This window comes from Vulpes lagopus, chromosome 5, assembly GCF_018345385.1.
Source record: "Vulpes lagopus strain Blue_001 chromosome 5, ASM1834538v1, whole genome shotgun sequence".
Classification (NCBI taxonomy): domain Eukaryota; kingdom Metazoa; phylum Chordata; class Mammalia; order Carnivora; family Canidae; genus Vulpes; species Vulpes lagopus.
The window spans coordinates 2964377-2991489 of NC_054828.1; the positions used below are offsets into that span (position 1 = coordinate 2964377).

Below are 27113 nucleotides of genomic sequence, written 5' to 3' on the forward strand. Positions count from 1 at the left end.
CCCACCCTACCCCACCAGCCGACCCACAAGATAGTAGAGAGCCATGGGCTGGCCTGGGGAGCCCCACTATGGGGGGACGTGCAGATGTGCGGCACCATCCAGGTAGCCCCGAGGAGCTGGGGCCCACGGGGCCTTGTTTAAATGACCCATGAGGGTGGGAGGTTGGGAGCCCAGGGAGTGGCCAGGTGTGGAGGCCCTTTCCGTCCCGGGCCTGGCAGGTGGTCAAATAAGGGGCTGGCCTGGGTCTGACCCCGAGTCGTGCAGAGTCAGGGTTCAGGGTGCAGCCTGAGTGTGACCCCTGCGCTGCCCCAGCCCACCTTCTCCCCGACAGGTACTCCTGGGCTTTCAGCAAGACTATGGTGCTGTGCCCACTGTCAGGCCTGAATGGAAAGGCCAGGACTCGGCCACTGCCCTGCACTCGGCTGTCACCCGGTCCCCGAGGACCAAAGACGCCGGATGCAGGGCAGCCCTGTTCCCTTAGGACAGTCCTTGAATCGGGCCAAGGCTCGGGGTTCGCTGCATCCTTATTCCCGGTTCAGCACATTGTATGCAGACAGAACAGCCTCCGATCGTTTCAGATGCACCTGCCAGGCTCCTGGGATGCTCGCCAACGTTCAATTCCAGCTTCAGACATGGGAAAATACAGGTGGGGCCTCGTTTAACTTCGCAGATCCTCCTATCAGAAAAATTAACTGCCTCAAGAGGCAGAGGTTTTGTGTGCCCAACACCCTGGCCACACGGAGCGCTCTGAGCTGTGACAGCAGGGGGCACGTGGCCAAGCAGGTGGCCCAGGGGGGCAGTCCTAGAACCGGGTGCCCTGGCTGGAGAAGGAGCAGTGGCCGGGGAACCACGGGGCGCTGGGCGGAGAGGAATCCCCGACCCCGGGGCTGGGGGCTGTGCTGGCTGGTCTGAGGCAGATACCTCCACGGATGTGGGAGCCCCTCACGTTTGCACGGTACCTTGGGCTGACTTCCACGCCACATGTAATGAGCCGAGAATCGTTATAACAAAACAAAGGACACACACGTGATACGCGTGTATGTTTTCCACCCCGTCTGCAGCCTCCCCGCGCGTCCTCCCGCCGACCGGAGCAAGGACGGTGCGCCCTGGTATGGCTGCCCCAGGACCGGCTCGCAGCAGGAAGAGATGCCTGCCAGCAGAGGGGGCTGGGAGTCTGTCCAGGCTCAGGGGTCAGAGTGGGCCCACGGAGCCACGGGGTGTGCCAGCCCCACGCCCGGGGCAGGTGCTCCTCCGCACGGGGGAGGGTGGGGAGTGTGGGACGCATATCTGGCCCCCGCAGAGCCCTAGGCAGGCCGGGCCAGGACCTTCTGCGCTTGGGCATTCTGCACCCCTGGCCCCAAACAGCGGGAAGCAACTGTGTCTGAGATCTGGCCTGAGATCTGGACGGTGGGGCGAGGCCGCGGACGAGTGCTCTGAGGACTCTGATGACAGCAGCTGAGCCCACCTGCCCTGATGGCCCGACTCAGAGACCAATGTCCTCAGCCGGAGGTCTGCGTGGCTGTCCCCAGGGCAGCAGGGCCCCGAGCGCCTCACCTCCCAGCAGAAGAGCCCACGGGCCGGCGAGTTCTCCCACTCAAGAGCCAGAGATAGGAGCAGGACCCCGCTCCGCTCCTCACCCTGCGCCCAGCCCACTGCAGCCGGAGCTCCGCAGCCGCTCGACTGACCCAGGGCAGCCTAGGCCAAGAAAGATGGCATGCGCCAAAGCCAGAGTGACGGGCAGCTACAGGGATAAGGCCAACTCCGAGGAGCCCTGCGGGGACAGAGACGTCACAGGTTGGGCAACATCCCACTTGCTGTTTTGTCTGTTTTATTCTCTTTCACTCAACAGAATAGGAGTTTTGCATTTCAAAGCAGATATGAGATGACGACCACCTCCTCCTGCCCTGGGCACCGGACAGCAGGCCTCTCCCAGAGGGTCTGGCTCTCAGGCTGCAGCGCAGCGGGGGCTCCAGGAGGCGGTCATTTGGCAAGGACGCTCCAGGGACAGGGAGGGAGACGCCCACCCACCTCCGGGCTCCCAAAGGGCCAAGACCCTCCCCGGCTCTCTTTGGTATCCTAGGAAACAGAGGCGGCCCCCAGCCAGGCCCTGGCCCCCGTCTGACGCCCAGTCCTGGCCAGCTCCGGGGAGGGCAGGGCTGCCCCAGCAAGGCCTCTCCTTGACCATGGGCCTGTGGCCACCGGCGACATTCGGTGCGCTGCCCTAGGGCGGGGTGAGGCCTGCTGTGCTGGCCCCGGCTCATTTCTTGTAGTGATTGGGGGCATCCGCGAAGGCAAACTTCAGGCGGTAGGCCTCAGCCAGCAGCAGGCTGATGTCCTCATCGCCCCAGTGGGCTGTCGGCAGGTTCTGAAGGAAGAGCAACAGCTCCTAGGGGGAGAGAGACAAGCCCGAGTCAGAGCAGCGGAGCACAGCGGGCAGGGGCTGCAGCCCCGGGGCTCCCCTCGCTGGGGACTGGCCAGCGGTGAGTACACTGGTGAGCCAGAGTGGCCTGTGCGGCTTCCCAGATCCCACCATGCGCCCCCTCCCCTCTGGACCCGAGAGACCCCAACCCCACAGCCAGGAGGAAGCCTCACATGGCTCTGCACACTTTCCGGCGATGCTGCTGGGATGCTGGGGGCAGCTGTGACCCCCCCCCGCCTCCCGAGACTGGCTCCCCTGGGCTCCAAGGTCCAGCGCTGGCCTGGTGGGGCCTGGCTGCCGATGTGCCTCCTTGCCCCGCGAGCTCACTCCAAGGTCCTGCAGGACCCAGGAGGAAAGTGCCAGCACCCCACCGGGCCTGGGCTGACTTCACAGAGAGACATCCCTCCTGGCACCAGGTGCTTCAGTGGGGACACTGGGGGTGCTGTGTGTGCACTCCCGGCGGGCACACGCTGGCTGGGCGGGGACACAGGAGCAGCCCTTGTCACTGTCATTCACTGGATACTCAGTGTTTCCAGGGAGGACCAGGCTGCAGACCCTTGGCTGCCCGCAGCCCATCCAGCCCCCCAGCGGGCCGTGTCTCAGCCGGCCAGGCTGGGCACTGAGCTCACCCCTCACAGGACAGAGGAACTGTCTCAAGAGCTCGTAGTTTAGAAACCACAGACAGGGATACTGAAGAACGTGCTGGAAAGGACAAACATGACCAGGACCACAGTGATGCTAGGACCCAGCCCTGCACACTAATCAGCTCTTCTGATGGACCACGGTCCTCGTCCAGGGCACCCAGTGACACCCCAAGGGCAGGGAGGGTTTCGGGGGAGCACAGGCCCTGGTACCCAGAGCAGTTGGGGGACGGGGGAGGGCTGTGTGCCTCGGATGGCTTCCCGGGCTTGGGTCTCAGAGGAGGAGAAGTGGGGGACTGGGCATCAGGTCAGGGCAAGGCCTGAGGCCAGACTCCTCAGGAAGTGGGCCAACCCTGTTGGCTCTGGTCCTGGAGAACCAGCCCACACAGAAGCCACACCTGAGTGAGCCTGATGGGTGGCTGGCCCCTCTCTGAGGGTCCCAGCAGGGGACAGGTGATGGGGCGGGGGGCGGAGATCAGATCGGGCCGCCCCACCCTGCCTGCCCCGAAAGGAGCAGCTCGGGGAGACTCACAGGCACCATCCACTGAGGCCCCTGTTCCTGCAAGGCTGGGACGGGGGCACGAGGTGGGGTGCCGAGGCAGGCGGGCGGGCGCCCCTCCTCTCTGAGCCCCCCCTTTACTGGAGGTTGAGGAGGGCCGCGCCGTCCATCCTGCAGAGCGGCACCGTGAGCACTCAGGCCGCGGGCTGCGCAGCCCGTCTAGGCTCAGATCCCGGCAGCCTCAGGCGCCTGACCTGCAGGATGGGCCCCAGGTCCCACCAGGGCTGCCGCGGTGTCTCAGGTCCACCCCGGGTCAACGCGCTGCGCACAGCCCACCCCCACCCGGGACATGCATCCAGATGGTCGTCCGCACCGGCTCACCGCTGCGGCTTCCTCCCCTCCCTCAGCCCCATTTCCTTTTGCATTTTGGATACTTTCTGGGGGCCTTTAAATTGAATTCACGGAGCAAATTTCACTGGCAGAGTGTCCCCTGGGACAGATCAACATCAATCTGCTGTCTCTCACCATTAGATGCAACTTACACGGACGCCAATCCAATTCTGAGCAGGTCGTAAATAAATACCTTTGGTTTTATTTTTAATCCACTTCGCTTCATATTATCATGACCTCGCTACTTGCAAGGTGAGAAGCAATACCCTCCCATTACGGGAGCTCACCGACTCCCCTGCACACTCAATTTCAGAATCTAATTTAGTCCCCAGGTTCACTGGACGGAGGGGGAATAGAAATGCCCGGCGCTCCGCAGCCTGCAATGCTAAAGAAGGAAAAATCTATCCGGGTGACCTTTACGGGAGGCAAAGAACACAGCCAGACACGTCCTTAAATACAGATTTCTTTTTTTAAAAGGCCTGTCTTATTTATGCACTGGGCAGAGACGTCCCTGAGGCGGGAATCGTGGACAGCGATTAGCCGTGAGGGGTTTTGCATCAGCACATGGTCCAGGCCAAGGGCCACTGCTCTGAAGCTGTCCCCGGATCACGTCACAGGGTCCGGCCCTCCCAGGGACAGACCCTCCTCTGGCGGAGGAGCAGTGGTAGTGCAGAGGGCCGAGCCGGGGCCCCATCACCAGCCCAGTCCCACAAACCTGGAGGGTTACAGCGCTCGGCCCCGTCAGCAGACACGAGAGGTGGAGGAAGGTTTGCCCAGGATGCTGACGCCCTGAGAAGTCAGACGTGTCGGGTCCCTGTAACTCTCCTCCCGTCCTGGCCTGCGAGACGCCACCATGTGAACACAGCCACAGCACAGGTGCTCGGGTTCCTGCACCTGCCACTCACCCCTGGCTTTCCACATGGCTCCACGGCGACACATCCTGACAGGGTGAGCAGTGGAACCCGCCCCACCTGGCCGCCTGGGGGTCTGCAGGTCTGAGTCCTGTCGCATGTCACCTTCATCTGGGGAGCTCTGGAAACCATAGGGTGGCAGCCCAGCATCCCAGGGACAGGCCTGGACACGCTGTCCCACCTCTCGGAAGGATAAGCGGCTTGGACTGTGCTCTGGACACCGACGGGCCATCCTGAGCGTGTGGAGGCCGTCCCCAGGGAGGCCCCCCAGTGCCAGCCTGGCAGCAGGCAAGTGGACTCACATGGCCCCCAGGCAGGCCAGGGTGACGCTGAACGCCCTGGGGAGCGGGCTGTGGCAGGAAGGCCCACAGCCCTGGGCTGCCTGTTCCAGCAGCTGCCCCCGCAGACACTGCCGCACCTGACCCCAGAGTTGTCTGTTCGCTGGCCCCTCGCAGAGGCTCCCGGGAGTGTGGGCAGCAGTGGGGGGGGGTGGCCAGCGGCCACAGCGCAGCTGTCAGAGGACCCCGCTGCCACCGTGGCCCCATGGACCTCTGTTGTGAGCTGCTCTGTCTCCTCTGTGACATCTATGGGTCTACGCGTCCCTGCATCCCTGAAACCAAACGCACAGTACATGGGAGCGGTCAGTGAGGAGTTTGCTTGGCAGCCCGGCAAGTCAGTGAAAAGTCTGCACGCTTTTAAGTGATACTAATCCACTAGAGTTCAAATCCCAGTCCTGCCTTGACGGGTCACGTGACCCTGGGCAAGCCTCCTAATGCTGTACCTCAGTTTCCTCATCTGTAAATGGGGACAGTCATGTCCCTTCATCCCTGAGCTGTCACCACATGCAAAGAGCCCATGACGGGGCTGGCATGGTGGCCCCGCTGCTGCTCGTCCCCAGTCACTACTATGCAGTCATCACTAGGTTCAGTCATGATCGTTGTAATTACTGTCACGGGCCAAAGCAACCATCACAGCGGCAGGAGCAGCATTTCTGATAAATAAATGATCAGTTGTGGGAAACCGAGAGATGAGCAGACAAGTTGAATACGGAGTGGAACTCCTGATGGACGGTCCGCCCCGGGGGCATGAGGGCACGCAAGGGGACGGGGTGCTACCTGCAGCGGGGATGGGGCCCCCACCCAGCGGGCGCCCGAAGCCCTGCGGGGGCGCCGTAGCTGCTCAGTCGAGAGGCTGCCGGCAAACCCGAGGGGACGCTGCTGTTTAGTCTCTTTGGCCCGGATCTTCAACTTCTAATGTCAGATACTAGATGAACCGTATTTAACTCAAAATTCTCCCAGAAGTCTGCCCACGCCTGAGCTGTGAGGAGCTTCGGAGTAAAGGCCCAGCCATCATCGGTCTCTGTGCCAGGACCTCTCATCACCAAGCGGCGTTGCACAGCTGACCCCGGGGTGCTCTGCAGGATGCACGGCCTCCCCCAAACATGCGACAGCCCCCCTCGCCGTGCAGCGGGCAGACCGGGGGTGCGCAGAGGGAGGCCGCCGGCCCGCCCAGGCCACGGGGCTCTGGGCTCCAGGCCCAAGGACAACTCTGTCCCAGTGAAGGTGTCTGACCCTCCCCTGAGCGATGGGGCGTCGGTTCGTCTTCGGCAGAGAGGAGGTGGTGGGGCCAGCACCTGGCGGCGGTGGTGTGAGCAGGAGAGAAAGGCACGGCAGAGAACCCAGGAAGGGCAGATGTTCCTGACCTTAGGCATCCGTCTGTCTGCTGGCTCGTGACCGCACCCCGAGCTGGGGCTGTGTTCCAGGCATGGTCACATACTGTGGGCACTGCGCAGCGGATGCCAGCAGCTCCGCCCCTGGGGGCCCCGCCTGCAGGTGCACCTGTGCCAGCATCAGCAGAGTTGGGTATCAGGTGACGGACAGCTAAGTGACCATGAAGCAGATGGCATGTGGGCCTGAGCCGAGTCGCGGCTGGGTCCCCCATCGGCCCGGTCCCCACTGAGCGCCCGTGGGGACGTGTCACGGAGAACGCACCCCAGGCTTCTGGTCAGTCTGCACGAAAGCTGTACAAATGCTTCTTCATAGCTTTTATGGGGATTACAGGCTGAAAGGCAGTATTCTGGATTTCTGGGATAAATAAAATACTAGTGAATTCACCTGGATGTCTTCCACGCAACTCCAGGAAATTTTAGATTTCCCACATGGCAGGGATCACACTGCTCTGAGGGACACACACCGTCTCCCACCTGGGTGCCCGGCTGGCAGACGGCGCGCACCAGCGCCTCCATCCTCGGGGCCCTCGGCAGAGAGAACCTCCCGGAAGGCTCCCAGGGGCGGCGGGAAGGGCGGAGCACACGCCAGCACCTGCTCCTCCGCGTGGCACAGAGCGCAGAGGTCGGCTCCAGTCAGAGGTTTACAAATTGCCAACTCTCAGAGATGAATAAATTAATCATGACGGGGCTAAAAGGGGCCATTTGCCAACTCTTATTATTTCCTCCCCTTAACCGAGAAGGAAGAAACAGGAGTCACTCGCTGACACACAAGTCAGGTAGCAGGGCTAATTGGTTTAATTCACTTTTCCGTCCGCATTCTGACGTTCGATTTGTGCAGCTTGGCTAGAAAACCTAACAGCTCAGGCGCGAGGCCGAGGTGCCGCCCGGGGGCCTGGGGGCACAGGGGCTCCTGGCGCCAGGACCTGGGGAGTGAGGCCAGAGCACAGGCGGCCAGCAACCCTGTGAGCGGAGTCCCTCACCTGTGCGCTGGGGACCGTGATGAGCCAGCTCGGGGCTGGGAGGGCGGGCGGCAGTGCTTAGAGCGGAGCTGGTGCCGGGCAGGCACTGCGGTAAGGTACCTGTGGCTTCACCATCATCTCATCCACACCTGGGACCCCAGGGCACTACCAACACCCCTCCAAGGCGACAGGAGCCATGCTGAGGATGGAGGACACGGCACACATGCGTGGCATGATGCCTGGTCACCTGCCTGGCCACCGTCCTGGCCCCAGCTGGAGCCGGAACAGGACCTGTGCGCTCCTGCGTGCTGACGTGCACCCTCTGTGGGCAGAGGTGCTGGTTGGGCCACTGTGGCCAGCCCCTGGGCAGCTCCTCACCAGTGGGCCATCTGCGCCCCCGGGCCAGTCTCCAGGGACCACGCGGGGCAGGGGTCAAGGGTCATGGTCCCAGCCCCAAGCCATGACCCCCGACAGTCTGCAGAGGGACAGGTCATCTGTATTCCTGCCTGTGCAAGAGATGCTGGGGCCTGAATCCACATTCAACATAAAACACCTGTTCTTAATAAGTACATGTGTAAGTGGAAGATAAAAACGTAGCCAAGATTAAATTACACCACTGGGTCTGAGGCGTCTGCGAGCAGTGCAGACACGGGGGGACGTGTAAGGGATTTCAGGAGCTCCTGGCTGGGCCTCACCGGGACTCCTGGGGTGGGGGAAGGATGGGGAGGCACAGCAGGTGAGCTTGGAAGCTGGGATGCGTTGGGCCGTTCTTTCTGGAATTGGTGTCTGCTCCCGTTGGAACGCCTCAGGCAGCGACTGGCCTGCCTGGTCCAGGGAACACCCCACAGGGACGGCAGCTGAGCCACCAAGTCCACTCCTGAGTCTCCAGCAGATGCTGACCCGGCCCAAGAAGGGAGACTCCCTGCTCCCTCAAGGGCGGCAGCTACGCTGTGATGTCCTCAGGGTCACAGGGCGGCCTGCTGGCCCCGATGCCCTCCAGGAGCGGGGAGTGGCCGGGCAGCTCCCACCAGCCTGACGCGGCCCCCGGTGTCCGGCTATCCCCGCAGCAGCTCCCCCCTCCCCCGCCCACATTCTCCCTCCCAGACCACCCGACGACAGCTGATTTCTTTGACAATCCAGTTATTAGTTTGAAAATCTTGTCAAGTTCTGGACCAAACCAAGACTAAAAATAGAAGGCTGGTGACAGCCGGCTGGGACAGACGGCCAGCTGCCAGGCCAGCCAGCCCGCTGGTGACAGCGCTCGGAAGGTGGAGAGTAGAAGGTGACACTGTGGCGGAGTCATCTGAGGGCCTCTGACGGCTCAGCGAGGCTTCCTGCCCTTGTAATTAGTTTCCTATTTCTTTTCCCAAAGAGGAATGCTAAACAGAAAAACACCTTTGGGTCCTGGAAACAGGAGCGGGGCTTGGGGGCCCCAATCAGCCAGCCTTCCTGCTTCACGTCTTTGCACACACCGAGGGACGTCTCGTCAGCACACAGAGTATTTTAAAGCCTGGCTTGGTGATCGTCAGCTTCCTCCCGGGAAGACCTTCCTGTAGGGATCTTCTACGGGATGCGGGGCGGGCAGCCGGTCACAGGGCATGGCAAGATGCTGTCCACTGAGGCCTCCTCAGGAAGGGCTGGTCGGAAGGACGCCCACATACAGGAGGGGGGCCCACCCGCCCCATGCGCCCACGTACAGAGTGGCAGAGAGGGCACCTTTGCTAAGGGGCGGGAGCCTGGAGGCAGTGCAAGTGCTACCTGGGAGGAATCTCTGGAGGGGGGGCAGGGGGGCGGGGAGGGAGGGTGCGAGCCACTGCGGGCTGTGGGCCTGGCAGGCCAGACACGGGGAACCGGGGTCTGAGCGGCAGTGTCCACTCCTGGCCAAAGGGCTGCAGGCTGAACCCGCCCCGCTGCCCTGGGGGTGCTGTCCAGACAGCCAGCACAGCTCCCCTAGCCGAGGCAACAAAGGCCCTCCAGGGCTCCCACACTGGTCCCACCCACCATCTCCAGTGGTTTCCCAAAGCCAGTCCCCCCACGTCCTAGAGGCCCCCCTCCGGTTGGCTGGGCACCCTTACAGTCTCTTGGTGACACTTCTGTCCGCCAGGCCCTCTCCGCCCCTGCAGCCTTCCTCGGGGGTGCCCTGTGGGGCCATGACCCCCCCCCCACCCTGAACTCCAGTACCAAGTGTCAGAGGGCTGCCTGCACACCTACCGCCTGTGGCCTCCACGGAGGGTCTAAAGGCATCTGGAACTGAGCGTGGCCCCACCGCACTGGTCCGCTCTCCCCGCCGTCCCCCCACCCACCCGGAGCTGAACTGGGAACTACGCTGTGGCGCCCACGCTACCCCCCCAGCCCCAGGCCACAGCCGAGACACAGGCTCCCCCCCACCCCCGGGGAGGAGGGCCGCAGCCAGAAGCCGGGCACCAGCCCGCTCCACTACGACACACCACTCTTTCAAAGGCTACGTCTCAACAGGTGGTAATATTGACTTTCGGCAGAGCTGATTTCATAGGCTCACTAACGAAATGGTATTTTCCTTGTGACGCACTCCATAAAAACTGTTAAATTCCCCAACCTGTTCAGGGGTATGTTCTCACACTGATTTTCCTCCTGCTGGAAGGCCAGGAGGAAAGACGCGGTGGCTCAGGCCTGCCAAGGCCAGCTGTGCCCTGCTGCATGCTGGGGGCTGCTGACCTGCCGGGCTGGGGAGCCCGGAGGCTCCACAGGAGCACAGCACCCGTCACAGGACGGCCTCAAAGCAGCTGAGAGTGGGTTCAGAGTGACAGCCTCGTGAGGTTGCAGGTCCTCAAAACTGGCTCCTGAGGAGGCATCTGGGTGAAGGAAACCGGCATCCTCCAGCTGACCATGCTGCTCCCGACAGGCTGTGGAGCAGCCCAACACCCACAGTGTGCACCAGGCAAGCCTGTCCTGGCTCAGCCCCAGCGGGTCACCTCTCTACGCCATGTGACCCTGGGGGGTCCTGCATCCTGGGCCCCATTTCCTGCAGCATGAAATTGGAGAGGACAATTCTGCCTCACCGGGCATCGCAAGGTCTAACACAAGATGACAGAAGAGGAGGGGCTCTGTAAATGACCGTGTATTCCCTGACAGATGTCACTGGCCACCGCTGTCACAGAAGTCCTCCTACCAAAGGGTCTCCTATGTCCTGGTCCCATGTGGGTTCAGGGACTGTGCAGAGGGCACATGGAACGCTAAGCTGTTTGGGGGGTGATTTTGTGGCCTAGAACAGAAGAGGCCACGAGGCTGGTAGAGGCTGGGGCGCTGGACTAGGGACCTGGAGAGGTCAGCGCCACCGCTTGCTCACATGTGCCCAGTGCTCAGCATGGGGCTGGCCCTCGTGCCTGCTGAATACATATGGGACCCAGAGACGGGCAGGCCCAGAAGCAAGGAGGCGCCAATACAGCAGGCACAGAGGGCCAAGGCACGGGGAACCCTGGCAAGAGACCTGCCCCCCAACAGACCTGGACAGAGAAGGCTCCAATGCCCATGGGACAAGCTGGAAGAACCTGGGTATGCTCACGGACCAGAGATCACAGTGCTGGGTGAATCCTGGGCCACGTTTACCTACTTTAAAAAAAATACTTTTAGAGCCCTTGTGGGTGCACAGTAAAACTGAGCAGAAAGTAGAGTTCCCACATACCTGCTTGCCCCCCCAGCCTCCTCCACTATCAACAGCCCCCACCAGACGGTGCATTTGTTCTAACTGGTGAAGCTACCTTGACACATGACAACACCCGGAGACTGTGGTCCTACATCAGCGCCCTCTCTGGGCGCCGTATATCCCGTGGGTTGGACAGATGTGTAATGACCCGTGGCCATCACTTAGCACCAGACAGGGAAGTTTCACGGCCCTGAGAACCCTCTGGGCTCCCCCTGTGGTCCTTCCCTCCCCATCACCCCTGCCCACCACCGGTCCTTTTCCCGTCTCCATGGTTTGTCTCTTCCAGATGTCACAGAGCTGGCATCGTCCAGCATGTATCCTTCAGACCGGCCTCTCTCACTTACTGACGCGCATTTATGGTTCCTCCGTGTCTCCTCATGGCTCAGGAGCACCCTGCTTTCTAGCGCTGAATAAAACTCCACTGTTAAAAAAAAAAAAAAACTCCACTGTTTATCCATTCGCCACCTGAAGGACATCTTGGTGGGCTCCGAGTTTGGAAAATTATAAATGACCATTCACCTGCAGGTTTCCGTGTGGACATAATTTTCCACTCCTTTGGGTAAATACCATGGACAGCAACGGTTGGGTCTCATGGTTTAGGGCACGGCTACCTTGGGAAGAAGCCACCAAGCCGTCCTCTATGAATGCGCACACCTGCTGCACCACGTCCTCCCCTCCACTGGGCTCGGTCAGTGCTCCAGACGTGAGCCACTCCAGCAGGTGTGCATCTCACTGTTTCCACCTGCATCTCCCTGATGACACAGGACATGGAGCATTGTCATATGGTTTTTGTGCCACGTGTACATCTTCTCCAATAAGGTGTCTGTATAGATCTTTTGCCCAGTTTTAATTAGGTTGTTTGCTTTCTTCTCCCGGAGTTTTGAGAGTTCTTGTATACACAGGACAGCGGTCCTTCATCAGCTATGTTTGCGATGGTTTTCTCCCCGTCTGCGGCTTGTCTTCTCACTCTCCTGATGGTGCCTTCCACAGAGAAGTTTCTAATTGTAATGTAATTATAATTACAATGTCATTATCCATTTATTTCCCTCACGGACCATATGCCTTTGGCATTGTGTCTAAAATGTCACCACCAAACCCAAGGTCATCTAGGTTTTGATCTACTTCAGGAGTTTTATATAAAGTTTTGCATTTTACATGGAGCTCTCTGACCCATTTTGAGCCAATTCTCGTGAACACCATAAGGTCTGTGTCTAGATTTGCTGCTCTGCTGCCATGCCTGGTGTCCCAGTGCCATTTGCGGAAGAGCCAGTCCTTGCTCCGACGTGTCGTCTCTGCTCCTTTGTTAAGATCAGCGACTATATTCATGGGTCCATTTCCAAGCTCTCACGTCGTTCTGCTGATCTATTCGTCTATGCTTCTTCTGGCAACAGCACAGTCTTGTGGGAGGTCTTGCTGCCAGGCAGTGTCCGTCCTCCCACTGTGGTTGGCTGTTCTGGGGCTCGTGCTCCATATGCACTCTACAATCGGATTGCGGATATCCATAAAATAACTTGCTGGGATGTTTATCGACTTTTAGGATTATGAGAAGGAGCTCACAGAGCTCACAGAGCCCTGGAGGCAGAGCTCCCAACTGTTGTGACCGCTTGCTGCTCCTCTGCCATCTTCAGCTGAGTGGGAGGCCCTGTTCCCAGCCCTGGGTCACAGGGACCCGTGAGGATCACCAAGAGGGGCCTAGATGCCTCCCTTCCAGTCCTTCCATGTCCCGCTCATGGACCAGGAGATGACCACACACCAGTGAAGCCACCTCTGCCGATGCTGATCTTGGGGTGTTTACAGGGTGCCGGCTCCGTGCCCCCCACCTCTTTCTCACTTAATCGAACAAGCTCAGAGAAACATATTATATCCACTTCACAGGCGAGAATCCTAAGGACAGAGAGGTAAAGTGGTTTTCACAGTCATGCTAGAGGCAGCAGATGACAAAGCCAGCAGACTAAGCTCCTTACAAAGTCAGCAGGACCAGGCCACGCTCTCTCAGGTGCCACAGTGCCCACTCAGGTTCGGTAGTGGGCTGGGTCCACATGGCTGTGTCCATGCTGTGCCAAGGGTATGACGGGTAGTGCCAGTGGGTGCAGGTGGCAGCAGCCCTGGGCTCAGTGCCCAGCAGGCCGGAGGTGGCCCTTCTCTCTGCTCTTGGGCACAGACCTACCCTTGCTGCCTCTAGGAAGGAGGCAGAGCATGGAAACAGGACCAGGACACATGTAGGTGGTCTGCTGTGTGCAGCCCCAGGGAGATGCCCCCCAAGGGGTTCTTCTGAGGCCAGTCAGGAGCTCTGCACGGCAGAGTGGGTGGGGAAGGGGCAGGGCCAAAGGTTCACATGTCCTTGAACTTGGAGACTGTCATCACCCAGGCTCCACATTACAAGCCTCACCAAACTCCTGGAAGCTCCCAGGAGAGTCATCAAATTCTCAGGAAAATCAATGTCCAAAAGGCCGAGTGTCCTGAGCCCACAGAGCTTCTCGACTCCAGTGTCATTCCTCTTGGGACCCTCCTTGACTCCGCACTGGGCACATGGAAGTGCTCTCATCTGCAGGGGGCTCCCATGATGCCTGTGAGCCCCCCAGGAGGCAAGGCTACACCCCTCCACTGCCCATGGATGAACGAGCCCCCTAGGAACCGGCCAATGCAAGCTTCTCCCCAGGCGGCAGGGCAGCCCCCAACCCAGCGTTCTGTCCCCAGCCCTGCCCATCTGCAGGAGGCCTCAGGCAGCAGCAGGCCTGGGCACCTGCACAGAATGCCCTGTGTATGCGGCACAGCCCCTCCTTCTGAAGAACTAACACTGTGGCCAAGCACAGGAATAAATGCTTCGGCATTTTGCTAAAGTCTAATTATCGTTAAGTTCTTACTTTTAGAACTTTCTGAAAAGCATCTGAGAGAGATAAGTGGAGCTGCCCACAGTGCCATGAAGCAGGTGCAATAAGGTCTGCAATGCCCCTCGCGGGCTCTCAGACTCTCCAGGCTTTGTGTCATGGAAGCCAGTTGGAGGCTGTTCCCATGAGGACATAGGTGTGTTGTTAATGTGACACCCCCGGACACATCCATTATCATCAGCAGTCCCACAGCCCCTGCGCGGGGGCCCTGGTGCTGCATGACACTCCCCCCCTCCACAGGTGACAGGACAAGGGACACTAATCACTAGTGGCTGGAGACAGGTGAGACGTCCAACCATCTGGCCATTCACCTGCTCTGTCACCTGCCCTCCCCACCCCCTGCCTGCTTGGTCCCTAAGAGCCCAGGGAAGCCTCGGCTGGGCCAGGGTGGCAACATCGAGTCAGGCCGCCAAGAAAGGCATGGAATGAGAGTATTCACTGGGAGCGTGGGCGCCCTGGGAGAGACCCCCCGCTCGGAGACAGAGGTCTGCGGTCCTGCCAGGTCTGTGAGACCCGCCCACTGCTCGCAGCCAGCAGGGGCGCACCTACGGGAACCAAGTGATCTCATCCCATTTTCATTCCTTTCTGTGTGTATCACACGGTTCTTCTTGCACGTGTTCGTTGGATCATTCTAGGACTTGGTGGGCAGCAGCCGGGGTCCCCACGTTACAGATGGGGCCTCTCTAGGCAGCAGGTGTTCAGCAGCTGCTGAACGTGGCAGGCCCTGCGCTCCCTTCAAGAGGTGTTTCCTGTGGGAACCACTGTCCAAGGTGGGGAGACACTTCAGATCAGCTTTGGTCTGTGTCTCTCTTAAGGCATCTGAGAGTTTCCAGCAATGGGAGCCAGCTTCTTGTTCTTGGGATGCAGCCTCTGCACATCCCCAGGGCTCTCTGGCAAGCCGGGTCCCCAGGGCAGCCTCTTCTCCAACATGGCCCGGACAAAGGAAGCTGTGGGCCATGGCACCAGCCCACTGGGCAGAGTGGGGGTGCTGGCCAGGCCCCAGCTTCATGTCACCCCCTCAGAGGCCTCGGGCTCCTCTCGGGCCCCAGGCCGGGCCTCAGACCTGCCTCCAGGTCCTCTATCCACCTGGGCCACAGACTCCAGGTCTCACTCACCACGCTGGCTCGGGGCTGCTCTACTTTTGCGGGCACAGTGAGCTGGTTAGAGCTGGAGGAGTTACCGTGCCAGCCAGGCTTTCTGTGTTTGGAGCTCAGTCCACTCCTGCCAGTTATGGAGAGGTGGCAGATGACCTGCAAAGGGGCACACTTGTGCCACAGTCAGCCTCGTGCCACCATATTATAGTTGCTAAGAATAGACAACACTAGAGAGTGTCTGCCGCAGACGCAGATGCCAGGATGCCAGGTGCAGCCTGAATGGGACACACGGTGACCACGCGTCGCCCACCTCTCTGAGTGCACCACCTATCAGCCCCCGGGCCCTGACGACGGTGCCAGGGTGCAGTGTGCGCGGGACACATGCTCTGGGACTAGACCTCCAGGGGCTGCGTGCCAGCTAGAAGGCAATACCTATTAGAGAACAATAAAATGTGCTCATTTGAAGCTTACAAATACGCTGTAAAGTAAGAGCAGCCACAGCAAGTTTTTAGAAGAACAAAATAATTATTATGGGGGAGATACTTTTATCTCTGTTTATGGTTGGCCGCTTCTGGTTCTGGTGAACGCAGGGGACGCTGGCCTGGTTTCACTAGGACTTCTCAGCCCTCCCTGGGTTTCCAGGCCCAGCAGTCTTCATGGCCCCTCCGCGCCTCCGTCCTCCCCACCCGCCCATGTCACCTGCTTCTACCTCGTTCCATGCTCATCTCTCAGAACTGGTTGGCTTTTCCCACCCCTCTGAACCTCATCTCAGGCCGACGCCCATCTGTCTAGTTTGGAGACAGCCTGGAGATGTGGGGGCAGGTGCCGCTCTCTTGGGAGTGCTGGTGGTCGGTGGTATTTGAGGGTGAGCGAGGGCCTGAGGGGTGGGTGCCCCTGGAAGGCTGCGGGGAGGCCCCTCCGTGCCCCTTCCCAGGCGGCCCCCAAGGCAGGAGCCGCTGCAGGGGGGGACCTCTGGCCCAGGTCCCAGAGCGGGCTCGCAGCCCCGTCCAGCACACCATCTGCTGCGTCATCTCTGAACGCAGACAGGCAGCCGGGGGTGAGCTGCCCACGCTGACGGGCCGACACGGAGGGCAGCAACCTTGTCTGGGCCGGGCCCCAGCTCTCCACCTCCAGGAACGGACCTTACAGAGTCCCCTAACGTCACTTCAGCTGTGGCCTGGATCACCTCCGCCCAGCAACCGGACCTGAATGGCTGTGGCTTGACTGCCAGGGTCTGAGCTGGAGGCGCGGGGCACACGGCTCCTTCCACGGCTCCCCCACCGGCCGGGGGTGTCCCGGCAGCCACGCACAGGAACCCGTGGCTCTTGGACAAAAGGTGCCACACAGGAGTCGACCAGAGAGCTCCCCCAGGCCTCTGCTAGAAAGTTCTTCCTGCCTCTGGCTCAGAGGGCATTACGTGGGCTGACCTGGAAACCTGGTTAAGCCGTAAAGGTTACAATGGGGAAGGGGGGGGGGCACACTTAAGAAAGAGTGAAGGTAAATATACAAATTTAGGAGTAAAAGTAGATGGTGACATAGGAAAAAAAAAATCACAACTAGTTAGGATATTTTCAAAGCTGGCCAACAGCATAAACATCAACAATTTATAGGAAAATTAGACTTTTGTTAATTACCTAGCCCAGCTCTACTGGATTTCCCTTAAGTTTTGGCTGCGTAACATTTCTCCTCCTCCTCCTAGAACAGCATGCCTTTGGGGGAGACTACAGAGACCACAACTGGTCCCCACGGCAACCTTTCTGGGGCTCCGGGCTGGCAACGGTTCCTGGGCCCTCAGTGCGGCCTGGGAGGTGGGACTGGTGGGCGCTGGTGCAGGGGAGACGCCTCTACCCGCCTTCTTTGTGTTTATGCAAAGCCTGTGTCAGAAAAAGGCCCTCCTAGTGCCTCTGGAGAAGCGCCCCGAGGGCCCCGCCCAAACACAACCTTCTGGGATGAATGGACACATTCAGAGAGAGGAGCTTTGGGAATGCAAATGCCCCGTCACAGCCCACTTCACCTCCGGCTCCACTGAAGGCCTCAAGCCCCAGCGCACCACTCTGACAGCTAGAAGGCCCCGAGATGAGAGGCCCAGCTCAAGAAGCCTGGAGGCGGGGGTGAAGGGAGTGAAGGGGGTGAAGGGGGTGAGCGAGGTGAGCAGGGGTCAGGCTCTCTTCCTACAGAAGAAGCCAAAGGCAGCTCTGGTGTCTAACATCCTTAACCCGGGTGTGCGGGAAGGTTCTGTGTCTGTCTGCAAGCACGCAGTGCCTGACACCACTGGCCAGGGCCCTCTGGCCTCACCAGGAGTGAGGGGCAGGCCGGGGGCCTTCAGGAAGTATCTCACCGAAGGCCTGACTTGCATGAGGCCAGAAGGAGAGTGTGGAGCAGGGCGCCGAGTGACAGGACGCCCTTCCCATGCATCCAGGAGTCTGCAGGCCCTCATGCTTCCTCCCTGGTCTCATGCCCTGGGCAGGTTCCTCCTGGCACGGCCTTTCGTGTTCCAGCAGCTAGGCTGTGCAGGCCCATGGGTCTGCACGGGTGCCCGTCAGAGAGCCTAGCATACTGAGGGGACAGCGGACAAGCAGACAGCACGGCCAGGAAGGGACCCCATGTACCGGGCCCCGTTGTTATTCAAATCCCTTGCTTTCCATACAATAGGTGCTGTGTCACCACCATCCCAGGTTCAGTGCTATGGGACAAACACACTGATGGCAATATTTAAAATGCAAGCTTACTCCTAAAAGCAATTCAAAACCACCTAGCCTGCACGGCGGGGCTCTTACCTCCTGCAGCTAGGAACCCTGGCTGCATGCTGTCTGCCATTAGGACACTGTTCTTTTCAGAAATGTTAAAGGGTCACTGCCAAGTACTCAGACCTGGGGGGTCTTCATTAATCCACGGAGGTGTTTACAGAGTAGATTCTCACCGCCCCCATCTGCTCTGCTGAGGTCCTCAGTGACACAGGGGACACTGCCCAGCTCAAGCTGGCCAGGGAGGGTAGGCAGGGGTGGGGACAGAGGGGACTCCTGGTTGTGACCACCTGCACAGTGTCCCTCCTGGGGGGGGGGGCGGGGCGCAGAGCCAAGGGTTTCCAGGAAAAGAGAGCCTCCTGGAGATCAAGGCTTAAGTCAGAAGACTCTGTTCCCCCAGCACATTCTTCTGGGGAGCTGTGTGGTTCCTCACACCATCTCCACGGGGCACCCGCCCTCAGCATCTACAGAGGATTCCCCCATGGGCCTTAGCACCTCACTGAGATCCTTGAGAGCAAAGACTCAGACAGCCTAGGCCCCACAGGGCTCAAACTTTACAGAGCTCAACTGAGAGCAGCAGGGCATGTGTCCAATTAAATGCTGAGTTCTGGATGGGTGGAGGGATGGGTGGGTGGGTGAAAGATGAGTGGAAGGGTAGGTGGATGGGTAGTTGGACAGAGGGCCAGGTAGATGGGTGGATGAGTGGATGGACAGGTGTGCGAGTGGATGGAAAGGTGGATGGATGAGTGGATGGATGGAGGAAAGGGTGGACGAGCGGATGGGTGGAAGGGCAGATGGACAGATGGATGAGTGGGTGCATGGGTAAGTCGATGAGTGGAAGAGTGGGTGGATGAGTGGATGGACAGGTGAGTAGAAGGATGATGGGTGGAGAGTGAATGGGTGGGTAAATGGAGGGGTGGATGGGTGAGTGGGTGGAGACGTGGGTGAACAGATGGGCAGATGGGTGGGTGGCAGGTGGTGGACAGGTGGGAACATATAACTTCTGGGACAGGCCTAAAGGTAGGCCCCACAGCTCTCTTCTTCCCACCTTCAGAATCTGGAGGCTACTAGCTCCTTCCATGAGCTACCAACGGGCCACAGCTGTGCTGGACTCAGGTATGCACCCCCGGGGCCTAGCAGACAGCCTAGCACACAGGAAGCCGACGTGGCTTATGTTCAGTTAGCACCGTTACTGATAAAACTAATGCATAAAAATGAACACGTTACATGCCAGTAACCATTGTGTGCAACAGACATTCCAGTCCCATTCAGAGTATTACCACCTGAGTTCTACACGGGAAGAACTGGAATCTGACACATAAAACTGTCATCTTTACGGCATCAGCCCATTTTTTTTTTCCTCCCTCCACTTCAGAAAACACCACAAACAATCCTACTTTTTAAAGAAACCCCCACTAGACACGAGCAACAAAGGAAAAGTCAAGTTCCTTGAAAACCACATTTGGTAAAATCTCCTCTGGTCCCACTTCTTCTTGCAGAATCCTGGGGCCCCCTTCTGACTGGGGAGGCCGGGAGGGGCTTCCTGAGCCCATGGTGGAGGGCGGGAGGGCCCAGGTGTGAAGCGGGACTACCCTGGGGTCAGGATCAGCTGTGTGACCTCGCCAGGTCAATCCCATTGAACTCCAGCTATGAGGACAACAGCCCTCTGGTGGGGCTGCTGCAAGGGTTAGAAGTTTGCACATGAAGAGCACAGTGAGCTCCACAGAAGCCAGCCGAAGCAGGGGACAGCTCCTAGGACGACTGTCATCGGAGCCTCTCACTCTACAGACCCGGGGCAGCTAGAGCAAGGCAGTGTGATGAAGGCTGGGGCTGCTGAGCAACAGAGCTGGCCCTAAGCCCACCCTACAGGCCTGCACCCCAGGCCCCGCCAGATCAGCACCTGTTCAGGCTACCTGTGGGCGGGCAGGAGGAGGCATATTCCCCAGGGAGGCCGAGTTTTCACTGCACTGACCAGGCACCCCAGCGCAGAGAGCCACACGGCAACTGGACCAGAGCCACGGAGACCCCGGCACCGCTCCCCGGGGCTGCTGGGGCTGCAGGAGCGCCCGCCCCCAGGCCTGGCTGGCTGCCAAGCAGGGGCAGCTCCCTGGTAGGCAGCCCACTCCCCGAAACCACCCCACTGGGTAGCACTCCCCATGACTGAGGAGATCCATCTTTAAATAAGTGCAGCCAACTGGGAAGCGGAGCATAGAAGAGACAATCCAGCACGTGCCACTTGGAGCCTGAGCAATTTGATTTTTTCAATTGATTTCTAAATACATACAGCTCGGTTTCTGCTCAAAATTATGTCCACTGCTCCCAAGGAGAGGAGACTGTGTTACAAATTGCTGGGCTTCATTTGGGGTGTCATCGCTGCTCCCAGCTACTCATCTCCAGAGTGACAGAGGTGTCATCTGATAATGATTATAAAAAGATATTAATGTGGCAGGGAGTGCAGACAGACTCACAGGCTGGTATTTAGGAGTGAGATTCTAATCAAGAGTGATAATGTAATAGGAGATGTCACATTATTTGACTTTGTGACAGGTGCACAGGCTGGTATGCATGTTCGGGCAGGAATTAGGTTTATTACAATGGGATTATTTTGAGACATAAAACACGGCACTGAGAGTGGAGCTTCTCCCACAGCAACACCTGAATACAAATGTGCATCCTGGTGGAGGCAGCCCCGCCGTGGGCGCACCGCAGCTGGCGCCGGCCACAGTGGCCAGAGAGGCAGGTGCTACGGTGCAGGCTCACCACCCTGACACCCCCGGGAAAGGCGGTGTCACTCTCTGCGAAGCCTCCCATGGGGACCTTGTGAGAGTACGGGCCTTGCCGCTGCCTGCAGAGGGCGAGGGCAGTGGCTCCACTGGCAGGGAACGCAGGAGCTGGACTGGACTCCTGCGGGGCAGCTCATGGGCCCTGAGCCCCGTGTACCCAGGGCCTACCCAGCCTGGCTATGTCAAAGGGCCCAAATCCAGGCAGGGCCACCAGGTGGGACAGGCAGACGGAGCCAGCCGTGTGTGTCCTGGGCTTCCGCTAAACAAGGCAGCTGAAGGACAGAGCTGCCCCCCAAAACCCTGAAGACTCTCCAGGGAGGCTCTTCAAGGACATGCCAACCAGGTCAGTGGGAGAAGAGTTCCCCCAGAAGGACAGCATGCCAGGCAGACAGATGGTGCCCAGCTGCAGGTTAAGCGGCGTCCACTGCCTGGCCCGTCCCCGAGGGGAGCACGTCCAGGGACAGGAGCCGGAGCCCTTACCCAGACCATACAGAGCTCACAGCAGGCAGTGGGCCAGGTCAGTTCACAGCCACTTTCTTATGCTGGGATTCTGGGCCGTTCCTTCTCAGTAAGTGAGGGGCTGGGCATGACCCTGACAGGCTCCAGGCATGGTTCCTTCACTGCCCTCTGTCTGGGGACCCCGAGCCCCTGGGTTACTGAGGATTAGGAATCCTATTAGGTGACCATGATGTGCCGCAGAGCATCCCCGACCCCTGCATTCACAGCACCCCTGAGAGGGGGCTGGTACCCTCTGACGGTAGACACACCGAGCCCATGCCAGGAAGCAATCTGCTGTCAGCTAGGAGGGTCTCTAGGGTACAGCGTGTGCAGCCTGGGGCAGAGGCACCTGGCTCCAAGGTCAGACTGAGCAGAAGGAAAGATGGGGGCACAGTGGGGGACGTCAGCTCCCTGATAGGGGTGGACAAGTGTCCCACCGGGGGCCGTGAGTGGCAGCATGGCAACCACAGGCACCAGGGCTCAGCAGCTGCCTGTTCTGGCCAGGCGTCCACGGCGCCCCAGGTCTTGGCCAGGCGTGGCGTCCACGGAGCCCCAGGTCCCATCCAGGCCGGGCGTCCACGACACCCCAGGTCCTGGCTGGGCGTCCATGGAGCCCCAGGTCCCATCCAGGATGGGCGTCCACAGCACCCCAGGCCCCGGCCAGGCGTCCACAGAGCCCCAGGTCCCCGTCCAGTCTGGGCATCCATGGAGTCCCAGGCCCCGGCCGGGCGTCCACGGAGCCCCAGGTCCTGTCCAGGCGTCCACAGCGCCCCAGGCCCCGGCCAGGCATCCACGGAGCCCTAGGTCTCGGCTGGACCCCGCTACCCACCCCTCCCCAGCCCAGCTGAGAATCAGACGTGGCAAGTAAGGCAGGAGCAAATCCATCCTCTTAGCGTGAGGAATTAAAGATCGATGCCATGTCTTTGTGGGCTCTGTCACAAAAAACAAACACCTCAAAACCGAATTGAGAAATCCTTTCCTGTTTGCCCTGAAAAACCTCAAACTAATTAGGGTGAGAGAATGAGCCTCCCGTGCAGTCAGAGGGCCTTCCGGACTGGCCATGGGTTGCAAGGCAGCCCGTCCAGCTTGTCTTGGTCTCCCTTTGCTGGACCTCCCGAGCCAGGACCCCGCGGCTGGGCATGGACTTTGTGCTGGACCCACAGGGGCACAGGCTGCTCTGACAGGTGACCTGTGGTGACACTGGGCCCTTGGGGCTCCCTGATGGGGGTGGGGGTTCAGGTCAGGGGGTCTGGTGGGAGGGGGCCAATGGGCCATCTGCTGTTGCTTTGTCGCCGGCAGGATTCCCACTTGCTGACACCATCTGAGCAACTCGCCAGCACCAGTCACCCGCGGAGAAGCTAAGTGTCGCCTGTGGACTCACACAGGCTGGTGGCTGGGAGGGCCCAGCCCAGGCCTCCAGGTGCCCTGGGCTTTCTGTGCCTGTGGCCCAAGGCTCTGGGTTCCAGGAGGCACGTTACAGCCTGGCCCAAAGAGGTCCCCGGCCAGCTGAAATGGGCCTTCCCCCATGAAGGACCTGAGTATGGCCCTGAGGACCTAGGGCACAGCTGTGGGCCTAGGGTGTGGCCGAGAGGACTGGGGCAGGGGTGGGGCTGGAGGGGGCAGGGGGAGGTCGAGGGAGACGAGAGCGCCAGCCCTGTGGGACCCCAGCTGCCATCCACAGCTCATGGTCCTTTCACTTCCACTGGAAGTGGGGATCTCAGAACCTTGAAGTTGCCCGTTCTTTCCTTTCCCATGGCCCAGTCCCAGATGCCAGGCTGCCCCCCAGACAGGTCTAGACCCTGCAGGCTAGACTGTGCTGGCAGAGCACAGGCTGGGCGATACACAGACCACGGCCTCCCTGGGTGCACATGCCCCTCGCCAGCAGAGAGCCCGGGAAGCTCAGGGGTGTGCGGTGGTCTCATGGGAAACGCAGGATGTGGCTAAGTGGGAAGAGACTCGGGGGAGTGGACAGAACCACCGTGGGGCATAAGGGGCTCTTTCCACAAGGTCCAGAGCTCGGCAGCTGACCCAGCGAACCCCAGGTCTGGAGTGAGGACACAGCCTCGGGGACACGTCTCCCACTTGATTCCTTGTCCACCCCAAGTTAAAGTACGAAGTCTCAGGCGTTCCCCATGCAAGCGTCACCAGCCTTGGGGCCAACCTGTCCCCCTTCCCAGCCTGTCTCCACAACCCTGCCAGGGCTAATCCCGAGGGAGACCACCAGCCAAAAGCACGGCACCCAGGCTGCCCACCTGGCTGGGGTTCGGGTGCCCCCGCACCCGATCCTCCTGGGGTCCGCGAGCACGGCTGCAGCAGGGAGCGCGTGACAGCTGACAGGGAGACATTTCAATGAGGCCCAAGAAGTAATTACATTTCTTCAGGGATTGAACAGATGAGCTGCTCCAAGTTTATCTGCCTCAGATATCAAACACCATTAATGAGATAATAAGGGCCTTTCAATTAATGATTTGAATGGTGGGTGTAATTTTTTCCTTAATGGCAAGACTGATTCACAGGCAGGAATGAGCAGGGAGAGAGTCACTGGCAAACCCACAGTCGGCCGCCGTCCACCGCACCTGCAGGCAGCTATTCTGGCGGAGGCTGTGCAGGGACAGCTGGGCTGGGCACAGGTGGCGTCCCAGGCCGGGGGGAGTGGGGGAGACGCTCCCCTAGACACGAGATTCCTTTGTGAAAGGGGGAGGAGGGAACACGGTCCACATTCCCGGGGGGTTGACGACGACCCAAGGGTTTATGAACGGGCCCAGGGTGCGAGTGCCATGCAGCCGGCCAGAGCTGCTGCCTAGTCGGGGAGAGGGCCCCGGGGGGGCACAGGTGTGGGCGTGGAGGCTGGCTGCCCTCAGAGTTCCTGCCAGCAGGGGGAGGGGCCTCCAGGTGAGGCCTGGGCAGCCTGCACTGCACGGCCCGGGGAAGCCGCCACCTCCGTGGAGAGTGTCCTGAAAGCCGCCTGCAGAGCCAGGCACTGGCCCAGCACCTCCCAACCCAGGCCCAGCTGGAACTCCCCGGCCTTCCGAGGCAGCCTGTGGTGACACCAAAACCTAGATTCAGGTGGCCGGCCCCTGGTGTCACACACGCAGGCTGGGGGCCCTGGGACGGCTGCCCCAGGACTTGTCCCAAGGACCTGCAGAGGCCGTGCCCCTCACAGCATACATGCAGCCATCATCCACATCAAACATAGTTTTTTTTTTTTAATTTTTTTTTTAATTTTTTTTTAAATTTTTTTTTTAATTTTTATTTATTTATGATAGTCACAGAGAGAGAGAGAGAGGCAGAGACACAGGCAGAGGGAGAAACAGGCTCCATGCACCGGGAGCCCGACGTGGGATTCGATCCCGGGTCTCCAGGATCGCGCCCTGGGTCAAAGGCAGGCGCCAAACCGCTGCGCCACCCAGGGATCCCAAACATAGTTTTTTAAATAAAAACACAGAAGGATTTTTGTGATTCTGCTTTGGAATTATTTCGTTGCCAGTGGCTTCAGGGGAAACCGGCTGTGGTTTCCAAGAAGTCCCGTGCACGCCCAGGGTGGGTCGTGAAGAAACGGATTCTAACCCACGGTCCGGGCTCAAGCGGCAGCAGGTCTGCATGACCGCGAGGCCGAACGGTTAGGGAGGTGCACAGGACATTACCTGCTACAGACAGCACCTCAACACGTGCTCACGCCACTTTCTGGAGCCCAGTTTTTTCACGTCCCAAGAGTACACACAGCTTCCCGAGACCGTGGCGGCTGCCCAGCCCCAAGCTCACAAACAAACTGGGCCCTGAACGAGGCCAAATCTCCAGGTGAACTCAGCGTCCATCCCAGGGAGGTCAAGGGCTTGGTTCAAACTGAAACACAACCATGTGGTTATCTGAATATGTGTCACTTAGGGAACGTGGCATTTCTGCAGATGCCCATTATTCTCCTGCACATCTGACATACGGCACCACGCCTCCATCCATGGCCGACATTGATGGCCCAGACCCCCAACTAGGCTGTCAAGGAAGGGAGCAACCCCTCTCACAGAGTGTAGGACAAGAGCCATAGGCGACCAGAACAGCCAGGAGTCAGGCAGGCCTCCCAGGGAAGCCTGAGACCCTAGTCATGGGATGAGGCACACAGGAAGGACGGCCACTTGGGTGGGTGAAGCAGGAGCCATAGGCCAGAAGGCTGCACACGTCCCGGCCAGATCATGGGAGGCCTTAGGGCAGAGCCATATTCTGTGGGCTTCATGGGGCCAGAGAGAGCTGGCTGCTGCCGAGCCTGCAGGCTCACCTGACAGCCTTGAGGACTCCCTGGTTGGGGTGGGGAGGATCCCAGGCCTCACCAATCAGGCTCTAGCAGGTGCTGTGACTGGCAGGGCAGTTGCACAGGGAGGGCCAAGCCCTGGCCTCCTCCAGCACAGGAGGCAGCCCTGCTGTGCCTGATGGGGCACCCCAGATGGGGAGGTACGAGGGTACAGCAAGATCTTCAACACACGCAGGTAAGTGCTGCCCACTTCCCGGGAGATGGCCCTTCACGGGAGCTACTGGGATGAGTCAGTGAACGGTTCTCACAGGAACTAGGATGCCTGTTAACCGGGAGGCTGACAGAGGGGGCGTGGGGTGGAGCTGCGGCCACAGCCGTGCGCTGAGGGACTCCACGTGAGTGACACCTACACGGCCCCAACGAGGATAGGTGGGCAGCGGATGGTAGGAAAGCAGGTCTTTCTGCTGCAGAAAGTCTTTAAAGTTAAAAAATCAAGAAGCTAGTTAGATTGGCAGAGATAAACACACTACTTAAAAGAGGCTGACAGTGGCCGCCTTCTGAGCTGGGAGGAGGTGGGGAGAAGGGCATTCGGTAAAAGGCCTCTTAGAACTTTCTATCTTTAAAAAACACACACATGGGGCACCTGGTGGCTCAGTTGGTTAAGTACTGGACTCTTGATCTCACTCAGGTGTTGATCTGGAGGTTGTGAGATCAAGCCCTGCTTTGGGCTGTGCAGTGGACATGGAGCCTATTTAAAATGAAATAAAATAAAAAATAAAAGTCAAAGTAAAGTAGAGTAAAAATCATGCACATGAATGGCTTTAATAAAAACCACCATTAAAGGACGTGCCCAGAGCAAGAATACTCAGGAACGGTCCCACCCCACGCCTCTCCTCTCCCTTCCAGAAGCCTCTCTGCCGAGCTCATTTCTCTGAATTGATGGAAATTCCATGTCACGAAGGGAAACTGCTGGAACAAGATGCCATAATCCTCGGGCTCTGGGGGTCTCTGACGGCAGGGAGGGTCATGTAACTAAAAAGTCAACTCCGTCTTACCGTGGGGCGTCAGGCTCATGCTAACCACCCGCCACTGCCACCCGAGTGCCCAGAACGCGGAGGAACTGGGTTCTCCGTCTTACCGTGGGGCGTCAGGCTCATGCTAACCACCCGCCACTGCCGCCCGAGTGCCCAGGAACGCACTGGCTGGGCTCATGCTCTCTCTCCAGGAGCCAGGGTGGGGGCTGGGAGTAGCCCAGGGTCTCGCAGGCTCAGGTGCCAGCAGCTCATCCCCGAGGGGAAAGCGAAACTCACCGCAGAGAGAGATGATTTAATAAAAATAGAGATATGTCTGAGGACAGTCATGGGACAAAATCGATTTTCTCCAGTCTTGTGCAGACTCCCATTTCCCTCAAAAACCACCTGGTGAATTCTGATCACGGTGAGCAGGCCATGGTCAGGGGCTGGGTAATGGCAGGCAGGACCCAGCGACAGCGACAGGGGACAGGACGGGGATGGCACAGGACCCCAGCTCCCCCTCCCTCGGTCTCGCCACGCTGGCCGCCACCCCCGCGGGGCTCCCTCCAGAAGGAGGACTGGGGAGCTGTGGGGTGGACGGCGAGGCAGCGGGATGGACA

The 27113-nt window shown here is 59.5% G+C and overlaps 1 protein-coding gene across 2 annotated transcripts in view; it reads right to left on the bottom strand.

Moving 5' to 3' along the window:
- Positions 1-1811: 1811 nt before the first annotated feature.
- The window catches only part of TBC1D22A (TBC1 domain family member 22A), a 339052-nt gene continuing 313750 nt past the window's right edge, over positions 1812-27113 (bottom strand). For both annotated transcript variants that reach the window (XM_041754866.1, XM_041754865.1), the window contains one exon: positions 1812-2386. In XM_041754866.1, coding sequence (XP_041610800.1) covers positions 2337-2386 — 50 coding nt within the window. In that variant the 3' untranslated portion in view covers positions 1812-2336. The remainder of the gene's footprint in view (positions 2387-27113) is intronic.